Source organism: Falco rusticolus, chromosome 14 (assembly GCF_015220075.1).
Source record: "Falco rusticolus isolate bFalRus1 chromosome 14, bFalRus1.pri, whole genome shotgun sequence".
Taxonomy (NCBI): domain Eukaryota; kingdom Metazoa; phylum Chordata; class Aves; order Falconiformes; family Falconidae; genus Falco; species Falco rusticolus.
In genome coordinates, this window is record NC_051200.1 from 20,863,591 (window position 1) to 20,886,949 (window position 23,359).

General features: G+C 35.6%; 1 protein-coding gene across 1 annotated transcript in view; it reads left to right on the plus strand.

Moving 5' to 3' along the window:
* The window catches only part of CHM (CHM Rab escort protein), a 70,393-nt gene that overhangs the window by 25,007 nt on the left and 22,027 nt on the right, over positions 1-23,359 (plus strand). Inside the window, exons 5-9 of the mRNA XM_037407967.1 lie at positions 2,095-2,470; positions 4,324-4,440; positions 5,115-5,235; positions 7,661-7,886; positions 23,146-23,223. Coding sequence (XP_037263864.1) covers positions 2,095-2,470; positions 4,324-4,440; positions 5,115-5,235; positions 7,661-7,886; positions 23,146-23,223 — 918 coding nt within the window. The remainder of the gene's footprint in view (positions 1-2,094; positions 2,471-4,323; positions 4,441-5,114; positions 5,236-7,660; positions 7,887-23,145; positions 23,224-23,359) is intronic.

Genomic DNA, 23,359 nt, shown 5'->3' on the forward strand with positions numbered 1-23,359 from the left:
GAGAAGAATTGTCTGTACAGAAGTTCAATTTGAGTAATTTTTATAGACAGTTCTTGCATTATTCAGGGATGTTTGTTCCTATAGGAAGGATGTCATGAATTTAGATTATATACTGGTTTTAGACTTTCATTATAAAATGTGTACAGCTGCAAATCATGCAGATTTATGTATTCATTAATGGGAATTGAGTAGAGATTTAAAATATGTAAATACAACATTTTTGTTATACTGCTTTTCAGAGTGATGTAGAAAAAATACAGTGTATTTTGAATCCAAATTTTACTTTTATTTAGAAAGTACTAAGTATGTTTGATAGAAGATTGAACTGGTCATTGAGCTTTGAAGGTTGAAAGAAAACTTGCTTCTGAATTTTTGTGTTACGAAAAACTTCAGGATGGGTTAAATAAAAGCTACATTCTTAGTTACTGCATTAATGGCAATAGCTTTGGCAGTTTTCAGAAATGCCGTGTTACAAATTCCTAAAAATACCCCAACATCCGAACAGAACCCCAAAATTTGACTTTCATTTGTATTTTTAGTAGAGATTGCTTTTTTTAAAGAACATTTGACAAAGCGCTTATCTTTCTTTGATATTTTATAGTTATTTAATGCTTGCAGTATGAAGCAAGAAGACATAATTAATGTACAGAAACAGATGTACAGACCTCTTTCATTAGTGCTTCCTTATAGTAGTTCCTGTATTTCCCAGGGCAATATGTTACCCCATTCATGAATAAACGCTTCCTGGTGGCTGTGCATAAGCTGAGAGACCTATTCCAAACTCTTATTTTCATGAGCCCACGTGAGCTCCCCGAGTTCATAAGTGAGGAGCAACTTCTAAAGGATACAGGGTTTTCGTTATCCTGCCCCCTGCTTCTGTCTGTAAGGCTACAGATGTGCAAGGGAGCGTTTTTTTATATGTATACTGGGTAATTGCTTGCTGTTCAGTGAATTTTAACCATCCTGTTAGTTACTGAAATTTTGTACTGTATGTTTGCAGGTCACATTTAAAATCATAGTTCGTTAGTCTTCAGCCAAGATTAAATTGTTTATTCAGTGCATTAATGGCTTGTAGTATAAAGATAAAAAGATAGTATGAAATTGCTGCTGAACTTTTTTCACTTACAATGACGTTGATTTGATTCATCTCAGCTGGTAGTATAAACTCAAATCCTAAGTTCAAAAGTACCAGTTTCTAAGGTAAATGTCATTGAAGTTCAAGATAAAAAGAGTAGATGAGATTAAAAGTGGAGATCTGCTTTATAAGAGGAATTTTAAAAAATTGTGTTGTGGAAAGCAAATGGACTATACAGACTAAGCTTGTGGTTATGTCCCTCCTTTGGACTGGCTGCCTTCATCTGCTATGCACAAATTTGTAACACTTGCATAAAAATAACATTGCTATGTAAGGGAACTTTATTCTGTGTGACTTTTACTAGAAGAGCTAATTAGAATGCAAGGTCAGAGTTGAAAAAGTAATCTGAAAGTTTTACTTAAACTTCAGGTCAAAATTGTGTGCTTCTCTTACAGACTTGCTATGAGAGTATGAGGCAAAGTAGGCTCAGTTGTATAAAGCACTTCTGTTTTCTTCCATGAGTTTGGTTTTTAAAATATCTGAGCTTAATGACTTTAGTAGTGCATTTTTGCATTTCAATTTCAAAGGGCTTTTTTTTTTAATCCACAGGAAAAACCTAATCAAATTGCTGTACTGTTTCAGTTTTAAAATATTGTATTTCTTTTTTTATGTAGCTGTGTATTGTGTTTCACCCACATGAGTTTTGATTTTCATCATAAGCTCATTCCATCTTTTGAGTCTGTGTAAAGTAAGAACCCACATTTTTGGTTGTTTTCTTTTTCTGCTTAATAAAAATACCTCACTTGAATTACAGCTTTGCAATCAAAGAACCAGAATTCTGTAGTGGGTGGTACACCTGATTTGGCCAGAATAAAGAAATTCTCTAATGCTTTTCCTGGAAATACTTGAGGTTTCCATTCTGGCACTGTCTCAAAACTTTAAACAAATTTTTAAGACCCTTTAAAAGACTTCTTCCCCCAACCCATCCCCCCCTTTCTTCCCCTTGTGTCTCTAATCAGTCAGGATTCAGCTGAAGATGTTGAAGAAGCTGGTGCGTTGACAAAGTTGCCTGTCTTTGGAGCCTCTGGTGCTGAGGGGGTTGCTCAGGAACTGGAGGAAGAGTGCCCAGCAGCGGAGAGTGCCGTACCGGAGCCTGAGAGCCAGGGACCAGAAAAGGCTACAGGCACTGAGCCTGCAGGTCCAGTGGAAGGGAACGATACAGAAATAACCTCTGAGAATGAAAGTTCTCGCAGTGTGGCTTTAGGCGAGTCCGCTTTGGAATTTGGAAAAACTGAAGCTGCACCCTCAGAAATTCCTGCCCAAGAACGCAAGAAAATTACATATTCCCAAATTGTTAGAGAAGGCAGAAGGTTTAATATTGATTTAGTTTCCAAGGTAGGAACTGAATGACTGTTTTCATGTAAGTTCATTTATTTTGCTTAAAATACTGAAATTTTAAAAAAATCATTAATGTTGAGGACGGCTGACACAGTATCTTTGAGGCAAAAAAGACACTCCTGAGAAGTAAGCAAGAATTGGTAGCCTTAAAACAAACAGGAGCTATTTCATATATGCTCTTTAGCGTTTGTTTATAACCAAAGAGACCATGAAACATAGCTCAGAATTATGTCCATAAGGATAAAATTCCTGAAATTTAGCACTTATGGTAATACCTGCAACATTGCACTTGCAAAATAGTACCATTAAAAAAATTATATGTTTAGGCAGGGAAAAATCAATCTACATTTAGATCTTTGATGTCTTTAAAATGAAAAATAATTTTCTGTTGGAGTGCTTCCTAGGTTTTAGGGTTTCCTGTGAAACTTATTATCTCTCCTCTCTATACCCAGACTAAAGCACGGAATTGTAGTAATATTGGAAAAAAAAATGATTAGTTAATCCATAAGATACACTGACTACAGTGAGTTATTCCTACTAGTGGGCATTTTACTGAGAACCTGACATAATGTCATACTGTTTAAACTGTAAAATCTGCCTTTTACATACTTCACAGTATATGAATATGGCCAAGCAAATGCAAGTTAAATGGAAATTTTTCTTAACTTCTGTGCTTTAGATTATCTGTGTATTCTGCAGTACAGTGAAGTGTTTTCAAAGTTGAATGCTGAATTTTTCATATTCTGCACGAAACAATTTTGCGAACCTCTGGAAACTGGTGGAAAAAAAGCCTTTCCTCGATAACTTACTAAATTCTTTGTGGAGACAGTACAAAATGCACTATTCCAAATACTGTCTCTGTGTTCCAAAGGTACATAACTCTTCCATGCACCATTGGAATGACATCATGAAAACAATAGTGAGTGTATAGTGGTTTAGCAGATAATGCTATTTTGTATCCTTTTTATGCTTTTTTGGTGCCACTGTGTTACATGGTGTTAATTGCAATGAATTCCAGAAAATCTGACTGAAGTGTGGGCATCAGGGCAAGACTAGTAGTTGGTGTTGGTTTCTCTCTGGCACTGTGACAGACTTCCTCGCAGTGTCCTTGTTGGTGTTCCAGTAAGCCTTTATCTTGAAAATTCCTGTGTGATTGTGCAAATTCTGTTACTCAAGGCCATAAGACTTGAAGCAGGTTTAAACTAATCTCCAGTGCTTTTCAGTTCAGGCGTATGTCTTGAGTTAGTAGTTACATTTCTGTCCCTTCAGTATTACATAATATATCTGTAGCTTATAGAAAGAGTAAAGGTAGACAGAATATAAATTAATATAACAGAATATTAAGACTGAATCTTAACTGCATGTTTAAGGAATTTACATTTAGAAAATGTGGCATTATCATTTCAGGTAATTTAAGGAACAGCTGGTGATGATTTACGCAGACAGCGTCATGTACTTCACCGATATTGGGAAATGAAGGTTATAAAATACGGTGTTCAAGGATATGTAGCATACAATACCAAGAAATTATCCACAATGACAATGCAAAAAATTGTCCCAGGCTATGACTGCCAGACTAATAAAACTAAATGAGCAGTAGGCTGACACCTTCTCCCTTTCTCTGCTGTGCACTGCTTTGTCTCCTCCATTTGTATGGTTCTTCCATTCAGTTAATATTACTTTGCACATACTACATCTTGAAGCTCTTTTTTCAGTTTTTATTTCACGGTGTGTACTTGTAAATAGCTATAGAAAGCACCTTACAAATGAATACTGTTGGTATCACTGTTTTCTTCCAATGTAAGCACTTTTTCTTTACTCACTGTTTTCTCTTTTTCTTCACTGTGCAGTTGCTTTACTCCCGAGGTCTGTTAATTGACCTTCTGATTAAGTCAAATGTTAGCAGATATGCGGAGTTCAAAAATGCGACACGAATTCTTGCCTTTCGAGAAGGAAAAGTAGAACAGGTATTGTAAAACAATGTGTTGTGTATGTTTAATACCATTTTTTTCAAGTCAAGAAACTTGAAATTGGTTTCTTGAGAGTTTTGTAATAATAAGCTAGTGTTTTTCGTTAAGATTCTGATTTTTATTTCATTTCTGGAATGAGAAGGTGTTTCTATGTGTTACATATAATTTAAAAAAAAATCTAAAATAAGAAAGTCCATTCCAGTATATTATTGACATAAATCTTTGCTTCATGTCAAATATTTTGACCATGGTTGACTTGGCAGTTAATTCTTAAAGAATTGTAGGGTTTAGGTTTTAAGATTTGTAGGATAGGCTTGATTTGCGTCTCTGCTACTTAGAAGAGATGTCGTTGGTGTGATAATGGCAACAAAAGATTTTGGCAGAGTTAATTATTGCAACTCTTTTGATTAACTCTGCAGTAAGATGTGCAAGGGAAATTGAAGGGAAATAAAAATGGGAAGAGGCTGAAAAAGATTTAAAAATATTTTTATTGTGGAAAATTGGTAACTTAGTATAGTTATAATAGGAAATGATGGAAATAAATATGTAAGAAAATAACTATAATAAAAATAGTAATTTAAAATATTTGTTAGGTAATCTGTAATGTTGCTTGATACTTTTCAGATCCAGAGTATGGAAAGTATCTGAAATTATTAAAAAATATATTCCAGGTGCCTTGTTCTAGAGCAGATGTCTTCAACAGCAGACAGCTCAGTATGGTGGAAAAGAGAATGCTAATGAAATTTTTGACATTTTGTTTGGACTATGAACAACACCCTGATGAATACCAAGGTAGTGTTTCGTTGAACAGTGTACACTCTCTTCTTACGAGTTCATTCAGTTGTGCACAATGTTGATAACTCTCCTGTGTTTTCATGCAATTTATTTTTATGGATTCTTTTTCAAAGTATGCTTTGACCTTTTTATGACCTTTTCACTTCAATGTTAAATTCTTCTACTTAAGCACATGCTCTTCTAGTTCCCACATCATTTATTATTTAAGTTTTTCTTTAACAGCAAAATTATATATTGCAACATGGTTGCACATTTTTAGGTGTTTCGTCCCCACTCCCAGGTATTTTTTAACATGGTGTGATGTATCTGATTTTTCTGGGGTTTTGGATAATATGTGAATCTTCACAATATGTTGCCACAAAATGAGAAATAGAGAAAATGAATTTTTTTTTTGCTTTGAAAGTAATGTAATTTAATGCCTTTTAGTTTTAGAGGGCTAGTTCAAAGTGCCTTTCTCAACTCTTGGCTTATTTAAACGAGAGAAAATCTGAATAGATTTGAGCTGCAATGTGCAAAGAATAATGAGCATCAGGTCAGAGAGGGAAATGGGCTAACAGAAGAAAGGTGCTTTAGGTTTATGTACTTCAGGGTACAAAGGATGAAGTGTTCTTCTCAGTTCTTGGAGTCTGAAAGGAAACCAAGCCAAAAAAAGAAAAATCTGTCAAAAAGAAATAATGAGGGAAGAAAAATAGTTAAAACTATTGACATAAGTTTCAGACTGAAATATATCGGTGCTTTTGTAGTTTGATGGTGGCTTGGCTAGGCAGTATTTTTGAAAGAATCTAGTGTTAGAAAAAAATAATTGTTGACGTACTGGTTTGATTACTTAAACAAGACCCTTAGATTAGGTAAAACCGTTAGAGAAAAATATTTTAAGCATGTGAAGAGACAATTGGTCAGTACTGAAAACAATCTTGTAAGATTAGGAGAAAGTGAGTCTGTAATGAACTCCAGAAAATCCTGAAGGGGAAAAAAACTCATTAGGCTGAAGTGGTTTATAGATTACAAGTAATTTCAGGTTTGCTGCCACTGGAAGAAATGGAGGTGCTCAGCGTGAGAATATAGGTGGTGTTTAGAAAATTTATTAAGTAAAAAAAGGAGACGCCACATCAATTTTAAATGAATCCATTGATTCATGTACCTAAATGACATTAATTTATTTTACTTGCAGAGATAGTTAAACAGATTTTGTTCCTACCTTTTAAAATAGCCTGGCAAGTAATTGGGAATAATTTTAGTTAGATTAGTCTAATGTAAAGACTTCAGAAATTTAAAGTTGCTCTCGGCGAGATCATTACATTCGTGGGAAGGCAGACTTTTAATAGGGAGAGTTCATGATAGTGTAAAAATTTTTTAAGCTTTTTTCTGTAAAATTTGGAGTTATGTGAAAAGTCTGAAGTGAGGAAAAACTTGAGAATTTTTTTAGCGTGATAAAAAAACCCTGTGATTTTATGACTTGCTGCATGGCTGCACACAGGATAGCAAGGTACATTTGTAATAAAACAGTGGTTGAATCTTGAACAGAATATATAACTTGATAAGACTAGCCCACCATTGATAGAAGTGTTTCTGAATTACCTATGAATTTATCCATGACTGAAATAAGCTTAAAAGCAGATTTCTGAATAATGTGAAAGTATGATACTGCTTAAATACAGTCTTTTCCTGGAAAAAAGTTTATTTAGTTATTAAGATAACTGAATTTTTCAGACATGTATCCATGGCGTACGATACTTGTGTTGAACATCTTCAAAAAGGCTTGTGTTTCTTTCAGTTTCAAAATGTGTCAGCAATAGTATTAATTTAAAGGGGAGATACGCTTCCTCATCCCTGTGATCTTTGTGTCTGATCCATACTTGCTTGTTGGAGCAAGTCATCAATTAGAACTAAATATTTTACCTTTTCATCTTTGGATTAAAACTTCATGTGAATGGCTTGGCTGCATATACATATACACTCTTACCATACCAGTATGGATGCAGCAGTACTGTTCGTGAATGGCTGTCATTCAGGTATAACATTTGGGGTAATTTACAGGCAACTGCGTCCCAAGGCACTTCTGAGGATTTTTGTCCACAGTTGCTCACTTTTCTCACATCTTTGAGAAATGGGTTTAGATCAATTCCACCAATGAAGAGATGAGGCCATATTTAGAGGTTGCCTTCTAGACTGTTGGAGACCCATTACAAGGGGTTTGCATTATTTTGAAATATTTTAATGGAGTGATATTTCTGTCTTCTCAGAACTCACTTTCTGGGACTACATTTTTAAACTTTCATTGATTTAGATTATCCATTTTCAGCAAGACGTTTCTTGAAAAACTCATTTCCTTTTGTTTAAATACAAAAGTGTTTAAGTTAAAGTGTATGAGAAGATACAAATGCTATACTATACCCTTTACCTAAATTTATTTTTTCCTCAGAGTATGAGAACAGTACATTTGCTCAGTTCTTAAGAACACGAAAGTTAACACCCAGCTTGCAGCACTTCATTCTTCACTCTATTGCAATGGTTTCGGAGACTGACTGCAGTGTTCTTGAGGGTCTTCAGGCAACAAAAAAATTTCTTCAGTGCCTTGGCCGCTATGGCAATACACCATTTTTGTTTCCTCTGTATGGTCAAGGAGAGATCCCGCAGTGCTTCTGCAGGTGAGCTTCACTGTTCTAATAGTGTCCTCCAAAAATAAAATCGTTGGTAACCTAATGCTAATAGATACCATTCAGTAGGAATCTTCATGTTAACAATTGCATCTTGATTTTGCTCGCTTTACATTTTCATTGGCTATGAAATCCTCCTCCCCACCCGCCCCCACCCACCCCACAAGAAAAGGAAAAAAAAGAAGAAAAATGTTGGAAATTATGCTCCTCTAATACTTTGAAACAATTTTCATTGTATGACAAATGGAGCTTGTAACAGCTGGCTGTTGTAGTGGGTGCCTGTGGTAGGAAGTACTAGGAAACTGGAAGGATAATTTAACTTACTTGTAGCTATCCCTTTTTAAAACTGTCAGAGGAGACTTGGGGTGATGTCTTTCCAAAAGGATGACGACTGTATTTTGGTAGATTAAGAAGATCTGTGTTTTACTCTTCCGGAAGTTACAGGGTGATGTATGTTTTCAATGTGTTACTGATTAATGTTGAGAGTGCATCTGCCATTCATGGGTAGATACTTAATAATGAACTGGATTTTTCTGAAAGAAGAAGAATTGTGCCTTTTATGAAATGAATGAAAAAATACATAATTCTTTCACCTTTTTTTACATCATAGACTTACACAAACAGCGCAACTGATGTGAAATCATGTCCTTATTCTCTTGGCATCATTTTGTAAATCTGTATAGACCACAAGCTTCCACTTGTGACTTGTACAGCAGAAAAGACTATGAAGCCCTCTCACACTGAGCCGTATACAGACTGCAGTTTTACATTCTAACCTCTTAACCTCTTAGAGCTGCCATATGTTCTCTACTACTTGAGCCCTAGAAAGTAATTAAAACAAAAAAACCCTATTGATTCCAGGATAAAACAACATCCACTTCATCCCCTTTACTTGAACTATGTGCAATGATAATGTAGTCTTTAGCATGACTCCTGAGGTGTGCGAGGGATTGTGGTTCTAGCAGAGGAGCTGTTGATGGATGCTTTTGGGGACCATCAAGAATACATGTGCAGAGGGTGGGCGGTTTTAATTTTCAGTTGTTTCCAACAGTTCAACTGGCTTTTAAAAGGCTGAGGGTTTTTTTTAATCATTTCTTTTGCTGGCAAGCAGCCTTTCCATCTGCTCTATGTGGGTTTATAATGTAGTAACCTGTTGGTCTGAAGTAAACATTAGCTTTATTTAAAAAAGCAGTATTACATGGTGAGGCCATTTTGTTATGAGTGATGTATTTGTTTATCGTTCATTTAAATAATCGGTGCAAAATCTTACCTGCTTTGTTCTTGGTTGGTAGACAAGTTCTGCTTTTTATTAGTGTGCTACTATTAAGAAATTCTGGTTTACAGCACGCTATAACTGAGAGACACTAGATTTAGATTAGATACTAGGAAGAAATTCTTTACTGTGATGGTTGTGAGGCACCAGAACAAGTTGCCCAGAGTGGGTGCCCCATCCCTGGGGGGTGCTCAGGGCCAGGCTGGACAGGGCTGGGGGCAACCTGGGCTGGTGGGAGGTGTCCCTGCCCCTGGCAGGGGGTTTGGAACTGGATGGTCTGTGAGGTCCCTTCCAACCCAAACCATTCTATGGTGATGAATCTATGATTATCTTCCTGTCTTGTCTGTATGATAGACTCTGGTTTTCTTCTCTGTAATGGTACTTAAGTTACTGCTGGAAGAATGGCCTTAGCAACCTGAGCCCATTTGGCAGTGTGTAGGGTGGATGCAGTTGTATGTAGATAGAAACATTCTGGAATAGTTGTCATAATTTGTGGAAGGCATCTATAAAGTAGCTGGTTGGCACCAGCAGCTGGTCGTACTGTGGAAGGTCTTATTTGGCCTTAGCAACTAATGAAGGCCATGTGGAATTGTCCTGTATGATGTATATGTGTATGTTACCTAATGTTTCAATGAGTTCATTAGACAACTAGGCATTGTTCTGTACTACATTGAATAGAGATGTTATTTGGTAACATCTTTTGTCAATAGCCTTTCATCTGTACCTTAAACTGTATTTGTACAGATGTCGGTACGTGACCAACAGATTGAAAAATCCAAATATTATCAGAGCCATTAGAGTAGCACAAGTTTTGTGGTTAGATCTTTGGCTTCAAGTACCTGGGGGAAAAAGTATATTCAATAATTAAAGCTGTAAGTAGAATGGTAGTTACTTTTTTTCCCACTGTAGTTTCTTCTCAATCTAATTTTTCTCACATTCTTGAAAGCCCTTTGGCTTTATTTTGTTTATTAGCCAGCTCATGCGATTTTGTGGTCTGTAACAGCAGTCTATTTCAAGAGTTAGTAGGAATGGTGTCTAGAAGTCTTATAAATATTCTTACCAGAAAATCATTCTGTGCTCACAGGAATTCCTCAGATGGCCAGAACTTTTTATTTATGTCCATTAATTGTTATATTTTAAGCGTTTCTTGCTGAATTGTAAGTGTTAAAATAAAGACAGTATTATAATAGTTGAAACAAATTACTCTAACATCCCAAGAAGTAATCATACTTTTAAAAGGTTTGTATTAGAACCATTCTAATAGAAAATAAAGTCTGGATGTCTTTGTTTCTAAATAAACAATTTAGGAGGCAATTTTAGGTTTTTTGGAGATTAATCAGGTTTTATATGTGGTCTGCCTTGGATATTATGCCCTGTTAAAACTGAGCGGTTCTGTTGAGACTGTATAGTAAAGTAATGCCACAACCTATACATCATACCCTACAGTTTTTATCACCAGGTTATCAGAGTAAGGTGTCACCTGTTCTGTGATTTCTAACCACTGTTCTATATTCTGTTTTAATGTAAACCTCTTAAGCGTTTCTCGCAGCCAGTTACACTGTGTGTTCTCATCAAGGCTACTGTTATAAATGGCATGCATGCATATTTATGTGAATGAGTCAAAGACATTTGTAAGTCACATCCTTGCATTCTAAATGAATTCTGCATAAACAGTACAACGTTTTATAACTACTGACGACACTTGAGTGAGTAAAAGCGGTGTTAGTTCTTTATTGGTTTAAACAGGTATGGTTTAGGAGAGAAAATTAAACTTTTATATCGCTGTAATGTACCTCCCAATATGTCGAGCTACAGATGTGAGATTTCTGTCTCCATAAATTGGATTCGTGGTACAAGGAAGGTCATTGGAAGCCTCACGCTGTGCTGAGCTGACAAGCAGCAAAACTTTACTGGCCTGTATAACAGCTTCCTTTGGTTCAGACTTCTTAGTATAAAATGTTATGTCTCTTACTTTCTAGTGAAGTAGTAGTAGTGTTAAGTTTAGTAAAAATAAATATAGTAATAGCTCATTCTTGAGGAAAATCAAAGCAGCCTTTACATTCGATATGGTGAACATAAGATGCCAAAACTTCAATAAGTAAGGCAGCGAGGGAAATCAATAGATGCTTTGCAGTTTGCTGTTAGCATGTAGGTGGCAAATCTGTAATACAGCTTTTGTTTTCTTGAAAAATGTTACTAAAGAAAAACTGTAATTGGGCACCATTGTAAACTATAAAGTCCCTGTGATGCAGCATTTACAATATTTACTGTGATTTTGATGTTTTGGTCTTGTTTTAGAAAATATTAGGAAATAGCCCAAATATTTTCTGATGTAGGAGGTTAATGTTAAAATTATCAGCTTCCAAATTTCCTTTGTAACCGGGAAAAGAAGATACTTGACTTAAAAATCTGAAGTAGCTGTCAAATACAAGCACGTATTTGCTTTTGCATGTTGTACAAAATTCCTCTTTTGTAACTGGAATCTCCTTTGCAGTTTTCAGAAGTAAAAACTGGAGGTTTTTATGGTTTTGAGAAGTGTTTGCAAGTGCTGTTTTTCAAATATTGTTTCATATAGTTCACTTGGTTCACCTCAGTGAAACATGCCTCTTATTTTCAGTTTTCCTTTGCAGGGAAATCTTTGTGGAAGCTTTCAGTTGTGCATTTCTTCACCCATGACCAGTGTTGGTTAATGAATGACAGCTGAGAAGTCACTTGTAGGTTGGGGCCTCACTTTGGTGATGTTTTCCAGTGCTTGCTTTGTGAGCACACTGAATTTTGGGGGAGACTGTGCATAGTTTCTCTTCAGTTTGGCTTCAGATTCTTTTTTTATGGACTCTTGCAAATACAAACATCCAAATGGAAACAAGAGTTTTTGAAAAGTAATAGTGCATTTTTTTCCCACTTGAAATTTTAGAGGGAATTGGGGAACATACGCCGTCAGCCTTCTCATAAATGTTCTAGGGGGTTACACATAGTGTCTTTTTTTCTCTTTGTTAAGTCATCCAATAATTAACAGATGTGGTTGTGGTAGTAGGTTCCGAGGCGGTAGAATGCTTTGTCATAGGAATTAGTGATTCACTGACTTTTATGGGTAGCCAGTTAATGACTTATATTTCCTATAAATAGGTTATGAACTTTTACATTGTGTATGTATTCGGTGGGCAATTTAACTTTTTTTTTAGTAGTTGTTACAGACTCTAGCTGAAATTAGTCATTTTGTGACAATGACAGTAGTAATTTTGTGATGGTGGAAAGATCTGATTAAGACGGTTCATCTCTTTCAGTCCCTATATTTACAAGAAGATTAAGAGTTCAGGCTGAGATATGATGGATTGTGTGATTGATTTGGAAGGTTCCTGTATATATTTCAAAAATGAATAATTTTTATCCTTATATTTGAGCTATTACCTGCTGCAGATTTTGAAGCTTCTGAGGTAGTCTCAGGTACTTAAACATTTCCAGTTATGTCCCTGTTATAATCTGTAGGAAGGTTTTAGTGTTCTGAAATCAAGACTGGACTCCAGGAAGCGTGACTGCAAGAAGCACTTAGAATTGATAAATTAATAATTCAGTGCAACATATTTTTCATTTGAGTCTATGCATGAGTATCATGTCTCCATATGTAAGCAATATGCATGACTTTTCTGTATGTTAATTGTATGATTTGGCATATTAATGAGAAATTCAAGCAATGTTAATTCCTTGTGACAATCAGATATGACAGATTTGAGTCTTAGTATATGTGCAATTTGGTGCAAGTGTGAAAGAATTATAGGTGATTTAAAAAACATAGGCTGTATCTGAGTTATTACTTCAGTGCTACATTTTAAAATACATAATTTTCATATTGACAGATATATATTTTATCACTTAGGATTATTCCATTTCTTTGGACCTGAAAATTTAATCTGAAATTACCAACAGCTTGCTGTATTACCTGTTTTTTACTAAAAGACTGAATGGTAAGAGTAGCTGCAATGCTGCTTTCTTCTTAATTGTTTTCACTTGCATTTCAGTGAAATAATAAAACTTTTTTATGTAGTTTGGATCTTAAGACAAACAATATATTTCTTTTCACTGTGTTGGCAGATGAATGCAAAATGGGCAAGCTTAGTTAGCATAACTGTTTGTAGGATCAGTTGTTTGTTTTTCCCTCTAAGGAGAAACTCTTTCTTGGGATAAACATCAGGGAAGTGAGATAATCCATCATTCTGAGACCTGTTCTCTAGTGATGGATGGATAGATTGGTAAAGTAACTCAATAATCTTCATTTTTTTCAGGTTATTCACAGATCAGTGAGCATTGTCGTTAATAAAGCTATGGAATGCTTTTGTGTCCTTGCCCACATTATTTCTCAGAATTTGACAGGGAAAGACTTTTAATTTGGAACTAAGCTTTGTTGTGAAATACATTCTAAGTGTATGAAACGTGGAAAATACCTTCCCATTATAGATCTTATCTTTTCAGTGAGATGTTTGTCAGTTCTTTGTTTAAAAAAATATTTACCATTATGAGAGCTTTTCTGCTCATTATTTCACTGTTGAGAAACACAGCATTCTTCAGAAGTTTATACCTTGTGAAGGCCTTCAACTGTTAGAATATATCACATGGGATACTCTGAATCATACAAATGTTGTCAAAGTATATTGAATTCAGGTCCCTAAGTAGGGATGGGAAAGTTTTCAGTCAAGAAATTGTATTATAGGGGTTAGACTATACCCTCTGGTATAGGAAAAATAAACATAGCACTACATATTAAAAAAGGCTGAAAATAACTTACATTATCCTACTCTCATTCTTGGTCATTCATGGTTCATTTTACGAGCATATTTGGAACTTAAAAGCACGAAGTATAAATGCTGTAATGAGATGGTATTTCAGTAATTATTTGCTTTAATAATTAAGATGATTATAATAATAGAAGGAAGTATATCTCATACATTATTTGGTATTACCTCTTAACAGTCTCTTCACAAGTAAATTACTCTCTGCTTGTGTGGGGATGTGCAGATTCTGGTTTACATATTCTTCCTGAGAATTATGACTCAGGCATGCAAATATGTTACAGCTTTATCAGAAGATCCATGGAAATGATATGAATGTTTATTATTGGAGCAGATCTGGGATGTCCATGCAAATGTAATTTAGCAGAGTCTTTTTTCATTAAAGTAGAAGACAGAGAGAGGTAGCTTCCAAAACTTTACTGAATTAGTAAAATAGTCCTTGAATTTCATTGTGGGTTAAGATAACTGGAATCTTTATGTCTTTTCTGGAGGCAGAGAACACATAAATGGGTTTTATAGATGAGCTAATGCTTAGTGACTGGTTTCTAGTCACTCATTTTTGTGTCTCTGCCCTACGGTCCTAATCTTCCAAGCTCCTCTTTGACAGTAGAATTGTTGTATAATTGCAGCTGAACGACCTTGTGGGAGGAACAGCTTCATCTCTTGCGAGGTCGATAGAACTTAGAGCAGGGAGGTCTCGTACTTCCACGTTCCATAGACATCAGTCTTCAGAATGCATTTGTAGTTAACTGCCATCACAGTAGCGTGGAATACACTGAACTTCTTTTGGGTTTTGGTTTTCTTTTTTTTTTTTTTTTCCTTTATTCCCCTCCTGCTATGTAGTAATTTCTTCTAATTTCCACAGTGCTTTAGGTGTAATTTCTAGGACACTTGCTAATTAAGTACTGGAATATGTTGTCTGATGGATCTTCACCTTACTTTCATGTAAATTACCTGGGGGTTTTGAGTTTAGCATCCCAGAGAATGATTCTTAACCTAGATTCACTGCAAAGCAGTGTTAATTGCAGTATCCTTGAGAAATACTTGTATGATTCTCCCATTTAATAAACCAGTATGAAACAACTTTTCTTTCAAATCCTGGTAAACTTTCCTTAAGCAGCCATGCTAGTACAGCTACAGTATGGTTAAATGTGATGTTTATCCTCTAGTTCATTTCAGGTCTTTGCCCAAAACTCAGCTGAGAATACACCATACAACTGAAGTGCAAGTTAATTTTCTAGCAACTTCACTTTGAGATCTGTTTCTATATCATTTTGTAAAGCAAGATGCAAGTGTACTAAGTAAATGTGTTGAACAAACTATTTAGGATTAACAATATCATTATTTTAAGAAACGGCACTTTTTACATTGTGATTCACAATCTTGATAAAACTTCATGGCTCTGGAACTACTTATTTTAGACCTAGTCTCAAATTTTTTACCTCAGATTTTGAATTTTGCTGAGAAGACAGTAGCCTCATATGTTATCACATCAGTCATCATCTTTGAATAGTGTTTGGATTTACTTTGCAGTTTCTGGAAGCACGATAAATTTATTCTAAAACAGAACTTATATCACTTGTTGCTTCAACAAGCAACAGTACTTTTCCCTGGATAGCTCTATGGGACGTTTTCTGGCTATGCTTTTACTCAAATAAATTTTCATAATTCTTTGTGAGTTATGTTTGCTAATATGTTCTTCATTTTCACTTCTCCTGAGATTTTCTTATGAATAACTTGTTAGGTTGATTTGGTAAGCTTTAAAGCAAATTTATCGTTCTTTCTAAATACTTTATTCAAGAAGGCTAAATCCCCAACTGTTTATTTAAAAAAAGAAAAAACAACCAATGAACAAACAAAACACCACACACTTTCTTCTGGATAGAGCAGTTGTGTTCAAGAGAGCAAATCTGAAGTTTGACAGAAATCTGATCCCCTCCCCCCCATTTATTTGGTCAAGAGACCTGTTACCAGGAAGTAATCTAGTCATCAGGAGTTTGTGGTCACGCTTGAGTTTTTCTTCCTCGTGAGCATTGGAAGACCTACTTCTTGCACAGATACGTTTTCACCCTCTTAAGTGTTCCAAGTTGTAGGATGTCACATTTAATATTTTTTTCTCATAAACCAAGAAATTAGGTTAATCTTCTGCAAAAACATTTGCTTTCAAAATCCTATGTGAAATGTCTTCTCTTTTTTTTCGCTGCAGAGGTTCTTTTATTTCCTGTTGTAGAGAGGGTTTTTCTCAAGGGTGTATGATCCCTGTGTGCTTCCCATGAAGTTAGCATCTTTTTTCCTTACTCACCGGCAGTAGGAGCCTACAGGAAGCTGAAGTTGGGTGGGTTGTACGCTGTCTCACAGATTGCAGGTCTAATCTATCAGATATTACTTCTACAAATTTTCCTTCTACAAAAAGTAAGGATATATAACAAAAAAGAGAATGTCGCATCTGCTGAATCAGCAGCTGTGTGCAGTAGAACAGCCTGCAGAACGCTTCAGGCAGGCAGAGGCTGAACGGGCTGCGTTGCTGAAGCCCAGGTGAGGGTGGGGTTGAACCAGAACTCTTCTGTTCACAGTCAGTGCTGTACTTCAGAAGTAGACTTCTGCTTCAGAAATGGCATAAAGCAGCTGCTATTTCAAAGCAATTTTTTTGTAAAATACCATGCACATATGTGTTGGCACTTTTATTTTTGCTGTTATCATATTTGTGCAACTTCAGTATTTCTTAAACAAGGATTTTTGTTCTGTTCTAAATGTGGAAGATGGGAAATTAGTTTTGTAGTTGAATGCTTGTAGAGGAGGATGGCTAACAAGTGTGCGTATCTACAGAAAATTTCTGTGGTGTTAATGACTTTCAAGTGCATTATTAATAAACTGGTCTCTTTCATTTTTTTATTTGAGAATGTATTAATCAATACAACTAAGCTACTTTTCCACCACTTAGACTCTCTAAACAACTCTTCTACAGGAGTTGTAGTAACATGGCTCTTGTGTTAGTAATTGGCTTGCTAATGCTGTAGGTGCTTAAATTGCTAACAGATTAAGTGCTTAAACTAGCACTAGCTTAAACTTGTTGAGAGTTTAAACATGGTCTTATTTTTGTGAACAGAAGTTTCTCAGGTTTTAGAAACACCTTAATAAATCTAGACGTGCATGAAACGACACTGGAAGTCTAGGAACGTAAAAATGTATGATGAGCTAAGGTTTTTATTGCAATGTGTTCTAACATTGGAGTTTCAGAAAACAGAACTGGAATCTTGAGCCTATAAAAGGCAGCATTGACTTACCAAACCCCTAAACTTGCATATCACTTAATAGGAACTCAGATGTTAAAAGTCTTGAAATAGTTGCACTTCACTGCAGATTTGGCGATTCAGATAATAATAGTAAGTATTAATCCTTGCCAGACTCTGATGAAATAGATTTAAATTATCCCTATTTTGTAATTATGGAAAAATTGCAGAGAGGGTCTAATGCATGTTGAGGTAAGTGGTAAGTAGGTTTATTACCCAGATTCTTGAGTTTAGTGCTCTAAACAAAATCAAGTACACCAGTTTTTATCTTGTCACCTATGTTACTGTCACATACTATATGCTCTACTAGAATTCGTCACAGTATGTGAATGTATATTTCTACATGTAGCTGTCTAAATTTCATACAAGAGAAATGAGCGATTTCTTAGTTTTAAAATTAAAGCTGGGTTTTAAATCCCTAGAAGAAAATATGAAATCTGCTATAAAATGATACTTGATTGAGCTACTTTTTTTTTCTTTTCCGTCAACCCCTCTCTCAGCCGTGGCACTTCCTCCGTGGGCTGTCTCTGTTCCTGCCTGCTGTGTCTTTCTCCATGAAAAGACTTCGCTGACACTGAAATAAGCAGAAGTCCTTGTTCTCCCGGCTCCACCACTGTGTGGGTTGGGAGCTCGGCCATTAGAGCAGCCCCTTCTGCAGCATTTCGCAGTCACGGGGCTTCTGTTTAGCCAGTCGCAGCCCTTCTGTTCTGCCATGCTAGGACAGAAGTGAGGATCTGGTGAAAGAAATGATCTTGCTGTATGAGTATAGGCATCACAATTGTGACTCCTGTGAAATATTATTTGCAAGTTAACTAAATTCCAGTTAATAACTGTGCAAGAACTTTCTGATGATTTTAAAACCGTAATTTTGCTAATTGGATTTAGAAACTAAGCTGATTTCTGTAATTTTTCAGGACCTTTTTTACATTTCACAGAAGCGCCAAATGCAGTCTCCAAGAATAAGTCAAAATATTTGACTCCTGATTTGCTTCTTTAAGTATTTATTATACATATTATCCTTTCCAATAGCTCTCCAAATACCAGGACAGTTCTGGTTAATTATCATCATCTTTATTTCTTTGGTGCTGCTCCTTGGTTTTTTGGGTGGGGTTTTTTTGTCTTTATCCACGTGCACATGCTGAGGTTTGACTTTTTTTATGGGAACTCTGTTGGGAAAATTAACTACCTAGGGTTTTTTTTCTGTAGCCATTTTATTGATTTGATTGTCTGTATTCTGCTTGTCAGTGTTTTTAGAACATACAACAATACTGTAGGAAATGCTGAAGTTCTAGGGACCTTTCAGGAAACAGAGCTTAACGTAAGAACCAGGTGACAGCCTGCTCTGTGTGGAAAAATAAATGGAAATAAAACAATTCATTAATTCAGCACTTGACATGTTTTTCTTTGATCTTTTTGCAAACCTTGCTGTGCTGTACATGAAGGATTAATCTTTAAGGAGAAAAGCAAATACTTTTTACTACAGAAGACTGTACAGTTGGGGAGAAAAATACTAATTTCTTTAATTGCTCCATCCATTTTAGAAAGTAGAAGACAAACTGTATGCTAGAAATAAAACTTACTTTTTTGGTTTGAAACTGCGTGATATGGTTTTCCAATTCTGTGTAGTTTCAGAATGAACTAAGGGTAAGTCTGTAATGTAAGGGTGCCTGGTATCTCTGTGTTGAAAATCAGGATGTCAGGTGGAGAGACATTCTATTTTTGTTCAATTAATATCAGAGAGCATTACATCAAAACAATAAACTCCTCTTGTATCAACAGACGCAGCAACCCTGAAGCCTATTTTCTCTCTTGTTACATTAGTGTTTAATTAAAGAAAACACCTAGTTGGAGGCAGTTACTTCTGTGAAATGTAATGAAGATATATTTTGTAAGTGACCTTCACTGTATTAGCTGAATCAGTAATCAGTAAAATTAATAGAATAATCAAATTATATACAAACTCATAAATCATCATGAATATGCTGTCAAAAATTCAGCCTTTAATATGTCCTATTGTTTCACAGCTGTATTAAAAATCACAACTGCTGATTCCTGCCTTGATGGGAACTGAAATGGCATTTTAAAGGCTGCGTATGATGGAGGGCTACTAGGCCAAAAATTTTCACAACTCTTAATTTAGCTGTAATATGATTTGATGTCACCAGGGCAGAGTTGAAGTTGAGTACAGTGTTGTTGCTGTCTTTCAGCAAAACTTGAATTATTGGTGTAGGCAGTTGCCAGTTAATTAAGAGTAATATCAGTTTAAATGTCTTTCATTTAGGGTTAATGGTATCAAAGAGTTGCCTTGTACTTGAAGTACAGTCAAATCATCTTAAGTAGCCTATTGTACAAAAGTAATGTTAGCACAATGATTTTACTCTGTCATAAATTATTGGGGTGCCATTTAGTTTAATATTTCAATTTCTATATTTAAATCATTTTGGCAAGTTCCTCCTAATCATGTAATTTTTCATGCTAGGCTGTTTTAATAAGTATTTTGGCTTTTTGAAATTGTTTAACACAACACAATCAAAAATCTTTTCCATTTTCATTTAAAAAGAGAAGTTTTCTTCTGGCCTACTGTGAAAGCAGGTCATGCCCTCCTCCAGTGGATAGCAGGCTAGTCTTGAAAATAAATAATGCATGTTTTTGCGCAGCCAAGCAGCAAAGTTCTTTGGAAGCGTGCTAGAAAAATAAAGTGCATCTATCAAAAAGCCCTTGACTGTGGTTGAAGTCAAAGGAAAAATATAATTTATAGTTTTTAACAAAGAAATCTTAGTTCCAGTTAAGTTAATAGTGCTGTTCTTATATACAACATATGAAATAAATTCATCCGAGTTGGTTCAAAAGATCCTAATACATGCTTTGTCAGGCAAGAAGCCATTGATTGCAGCATTAGAGATAATAAGCCTGTAGCTCAAGGCTCTATAATAACTCTTCAGTGGATGTTTAACCTTTGTGTCATCTTCAACAATCTCCAGACAACCAGGGTTGGGATTCAACATGGTGTATATTCTCCCTGCTTTTGCAGGGTAGAAGAGGTATTTCTGGGGGACTGGATTTTCCAATTCAGCCGGTAGTAGGTGATACTGCTGACATTTCCTTAGAGTGTAACTTTTTGGAGCACGACTCAGAAGTGATGTGAGCTGGTAACGCACTTAAGCCTTTTGTCATGCTTCACCATCCATGCAGTTTAGAAGGTACTGTTGCACTGTCTTCGAACTACCTGGTAAGACACTTGAATGCCAATATGGATTCCATTTTAAGAAGTCAGGTTTGCAAAATGAAAGTTTTCTTTTCAAGTTCGTCACTTATGAAGCAATACCTGAAGGTTTTTAACTTCAAAATAAAATAATCAATAAGAAAACCAAAACCAAACCAAAAAAACCTGTAGGAAAATCCTGCTGTCATCCCAGAAATCTGGGAGAACGATATTCCACCAAACCAGCCTGCCTTTCTCATACTGCTTGCTTTAGCTAGTCTGATGCCTAGCTCATGCTGGGCGGGTATTAGAAATGTAGTCACATGAATCTGTTAACTTACCATGTATACTCTACTAAAAGAGAAATAAAATTACACATTCTTATTTTAAATACAATACCTAGGCAGACTCTATTAATGGAATAGCAGGTGTAATTTTTAATTTTTATGCTCTCCCAGTTTCAGCTCTGTCCTTCCATCTGTGAGCTGAACATCAGATGGCTGGGTCACACCGAAGCTCAGGTGAATCACGGGAACTCAGAAAACTCAATGTCCTTCTCCAACAGGGTACAATGGAACAGTGTGTCACTGTATTGGATGTGCTACAGGCTGGTTTATGATTTACTTCTAAGAAGCTATTTACTTTTGAATAATGGGGACCACAAGAAGAACACAGATGTATTTAACTTGTAAAAGAAAGGAAGAATTGTCAAATTTCGTTGGATAGCATTTGACAGTTCTCTCTTATAGAGCAGTTCTGAGAAAAGGATATGCAGTTTATGTCAGTATGCAGATTATGTTTGATCTTTCTCTTCAGCATACATGAGAAGAGATCACTAATAGCTAATTGATCTGAATGAACCACTGCAAGTTCCTAAATAAGTAAATAAATAAATAAATAAATACATTAAAGATTCCCATAATAGACCAGACATTGCATACAGTCCAAACTTGCAATTGTAATGTAAGGGTTCAGACACATCTTTTTTTTTTTGCCTTTTTCCACTAAGTGATCTCCATGCTGACTGGAAGTTTTCAAGAGAAATACTATTTATTTTTTAACATAATTTTAAGAATATTTTTTGAAAGTGTTCTCACTGGTTTACCTTTTCTTGCACCAGGTTCTAGAGAACTCTATCCTCTTCATTTTGTATTATTCTTATAATAAGAATACCTCTGAAATAATGCACTGTAAACAAAAAACTGACTGAAGTTTATCTTAATTCACAGCTTTGTCTTTGAGAATCCCTGACGCGTATCCTGTTTCTGTAAGATCATGAATTTCTCTGCATTGTGATGCTCTCACAGAAAGTTTTAAGAGTAGGATTTTTTTAAGTATAACAAAAAGATTATTGGTAGTTTATATTTGCTTGAGAGCATTTTGAAGTGCGGGCTAATGTTCAGGAGCAAGAAGTAAAAAAAATGTTAAATGTAGCGATATCACTAGTTATTTCAATGTTAATGTGGGTCCAGTAAAAATTTTAGGCATCACTTGCAGAAACTAAACTTTCAGGTTTTTTTAATTAATTGACCTTGTGTGTGACATCAACAGAAAAGTAATCCCCAGGGATTAAGCCTGGGGTTTGGCAGATACGGAAAGTTAGGATGTGGGGATTAAGATGGGACCGCATTTATCAGCAGAGCAGCTGAACTTTTACTGGGTAGCTTTACGGGAGAGCAGTTTCAGACTTTGTGCATGGGACAGATTCATCTGGAGCAGTTTCAGAATTTGTGCATGGGACAGATTCATCTGATGAAGAGTTTGAGTCAGAGATACCTACAAGGGGCTGATGATACAGCCTGGCTAGTGATGAAATTTTGCAGTGGGCTGACTTCACGTGGGGGCCTTATTCTTTAAATGTAATAATCTAGTTTCTTCAAATTCTGTGTCTCCTTAGAATTTAAAACCAAATGAGTTGCAATACTGGCTTTATGTTTGGGTGGCATAATTTTCTCTGGGTTAGGTATTGGATTTTGTTTGTAAGTGGAAAACTGTGAAATGGCTTGGTATTCTTTAGCTTTTGAAAAACTGACCTGTGAAGCTCGTTCCTTTTTTTGTTTAGGAATTTTTTTTTGTTTTCGGTCTCTGCACCGAATATCTTAAGCAACTGTATCATAGCAGAACCTGGAAGAATTACTGTTTGTGAAAGGCCATCTTCAGATTTTAAGAAGTCTTCATTCTGTTGGGGCCCTTCTCAATGCCCTCAATTTGAGCTGCTTGTAGTAAAGGAATTTCCCACAGTATGTTTTGTAGGAGTAGAGAAATAAATTCTGAATCACACTTGGAATCCTAGTAGGAGGTTGGTATGGTTATCGTGCATTCTTACATTCTCATCTACACCATGTGCCAAGGTAGTGTGGTCACAGTATCAGAAAGTGTTCTACACGTTTTCAGTAAATAGGTACTTTTCCGTCCTGAATGACTGAAGATGGTAACAGAGAATGAGTGCTCAAGCTAATGTAACAATTTAGGTGACTAAGATAAATGCTAATGCAGAAAAAATTTAACAACATATCCTTTACAGAAACTATAGGATGTGCTTTTTTTATTATTATTTTTTGATTGTCAGATTCAGAGGTTAAGACGTGTCATTAAAAATGTACTACAGCGTGACCAGTACTTTGCGCTGCTTATGAAACATGCGTTGATTACAATTAGTCATGACAGGAGTAACCTTTATTTTTTCCTAATCTGTTTCTAGGCTGTGTGCTGTATTTGGTGGTATCTATTGTCTCCGACATCCTGTGCAGTGCCTTGTAGTGGACAAAGAATCTGGACGGTAAGGGTAATACAAGTAACCTTCTGTTTATGTACAAAATACAGATGAAAGATGTGTTAAGTCAGTTTAAAAAAAATGATTCTTCAAAGATCCTCCTTGGTATTAATAACACATCAACCTTGATTAAAAGTAATTT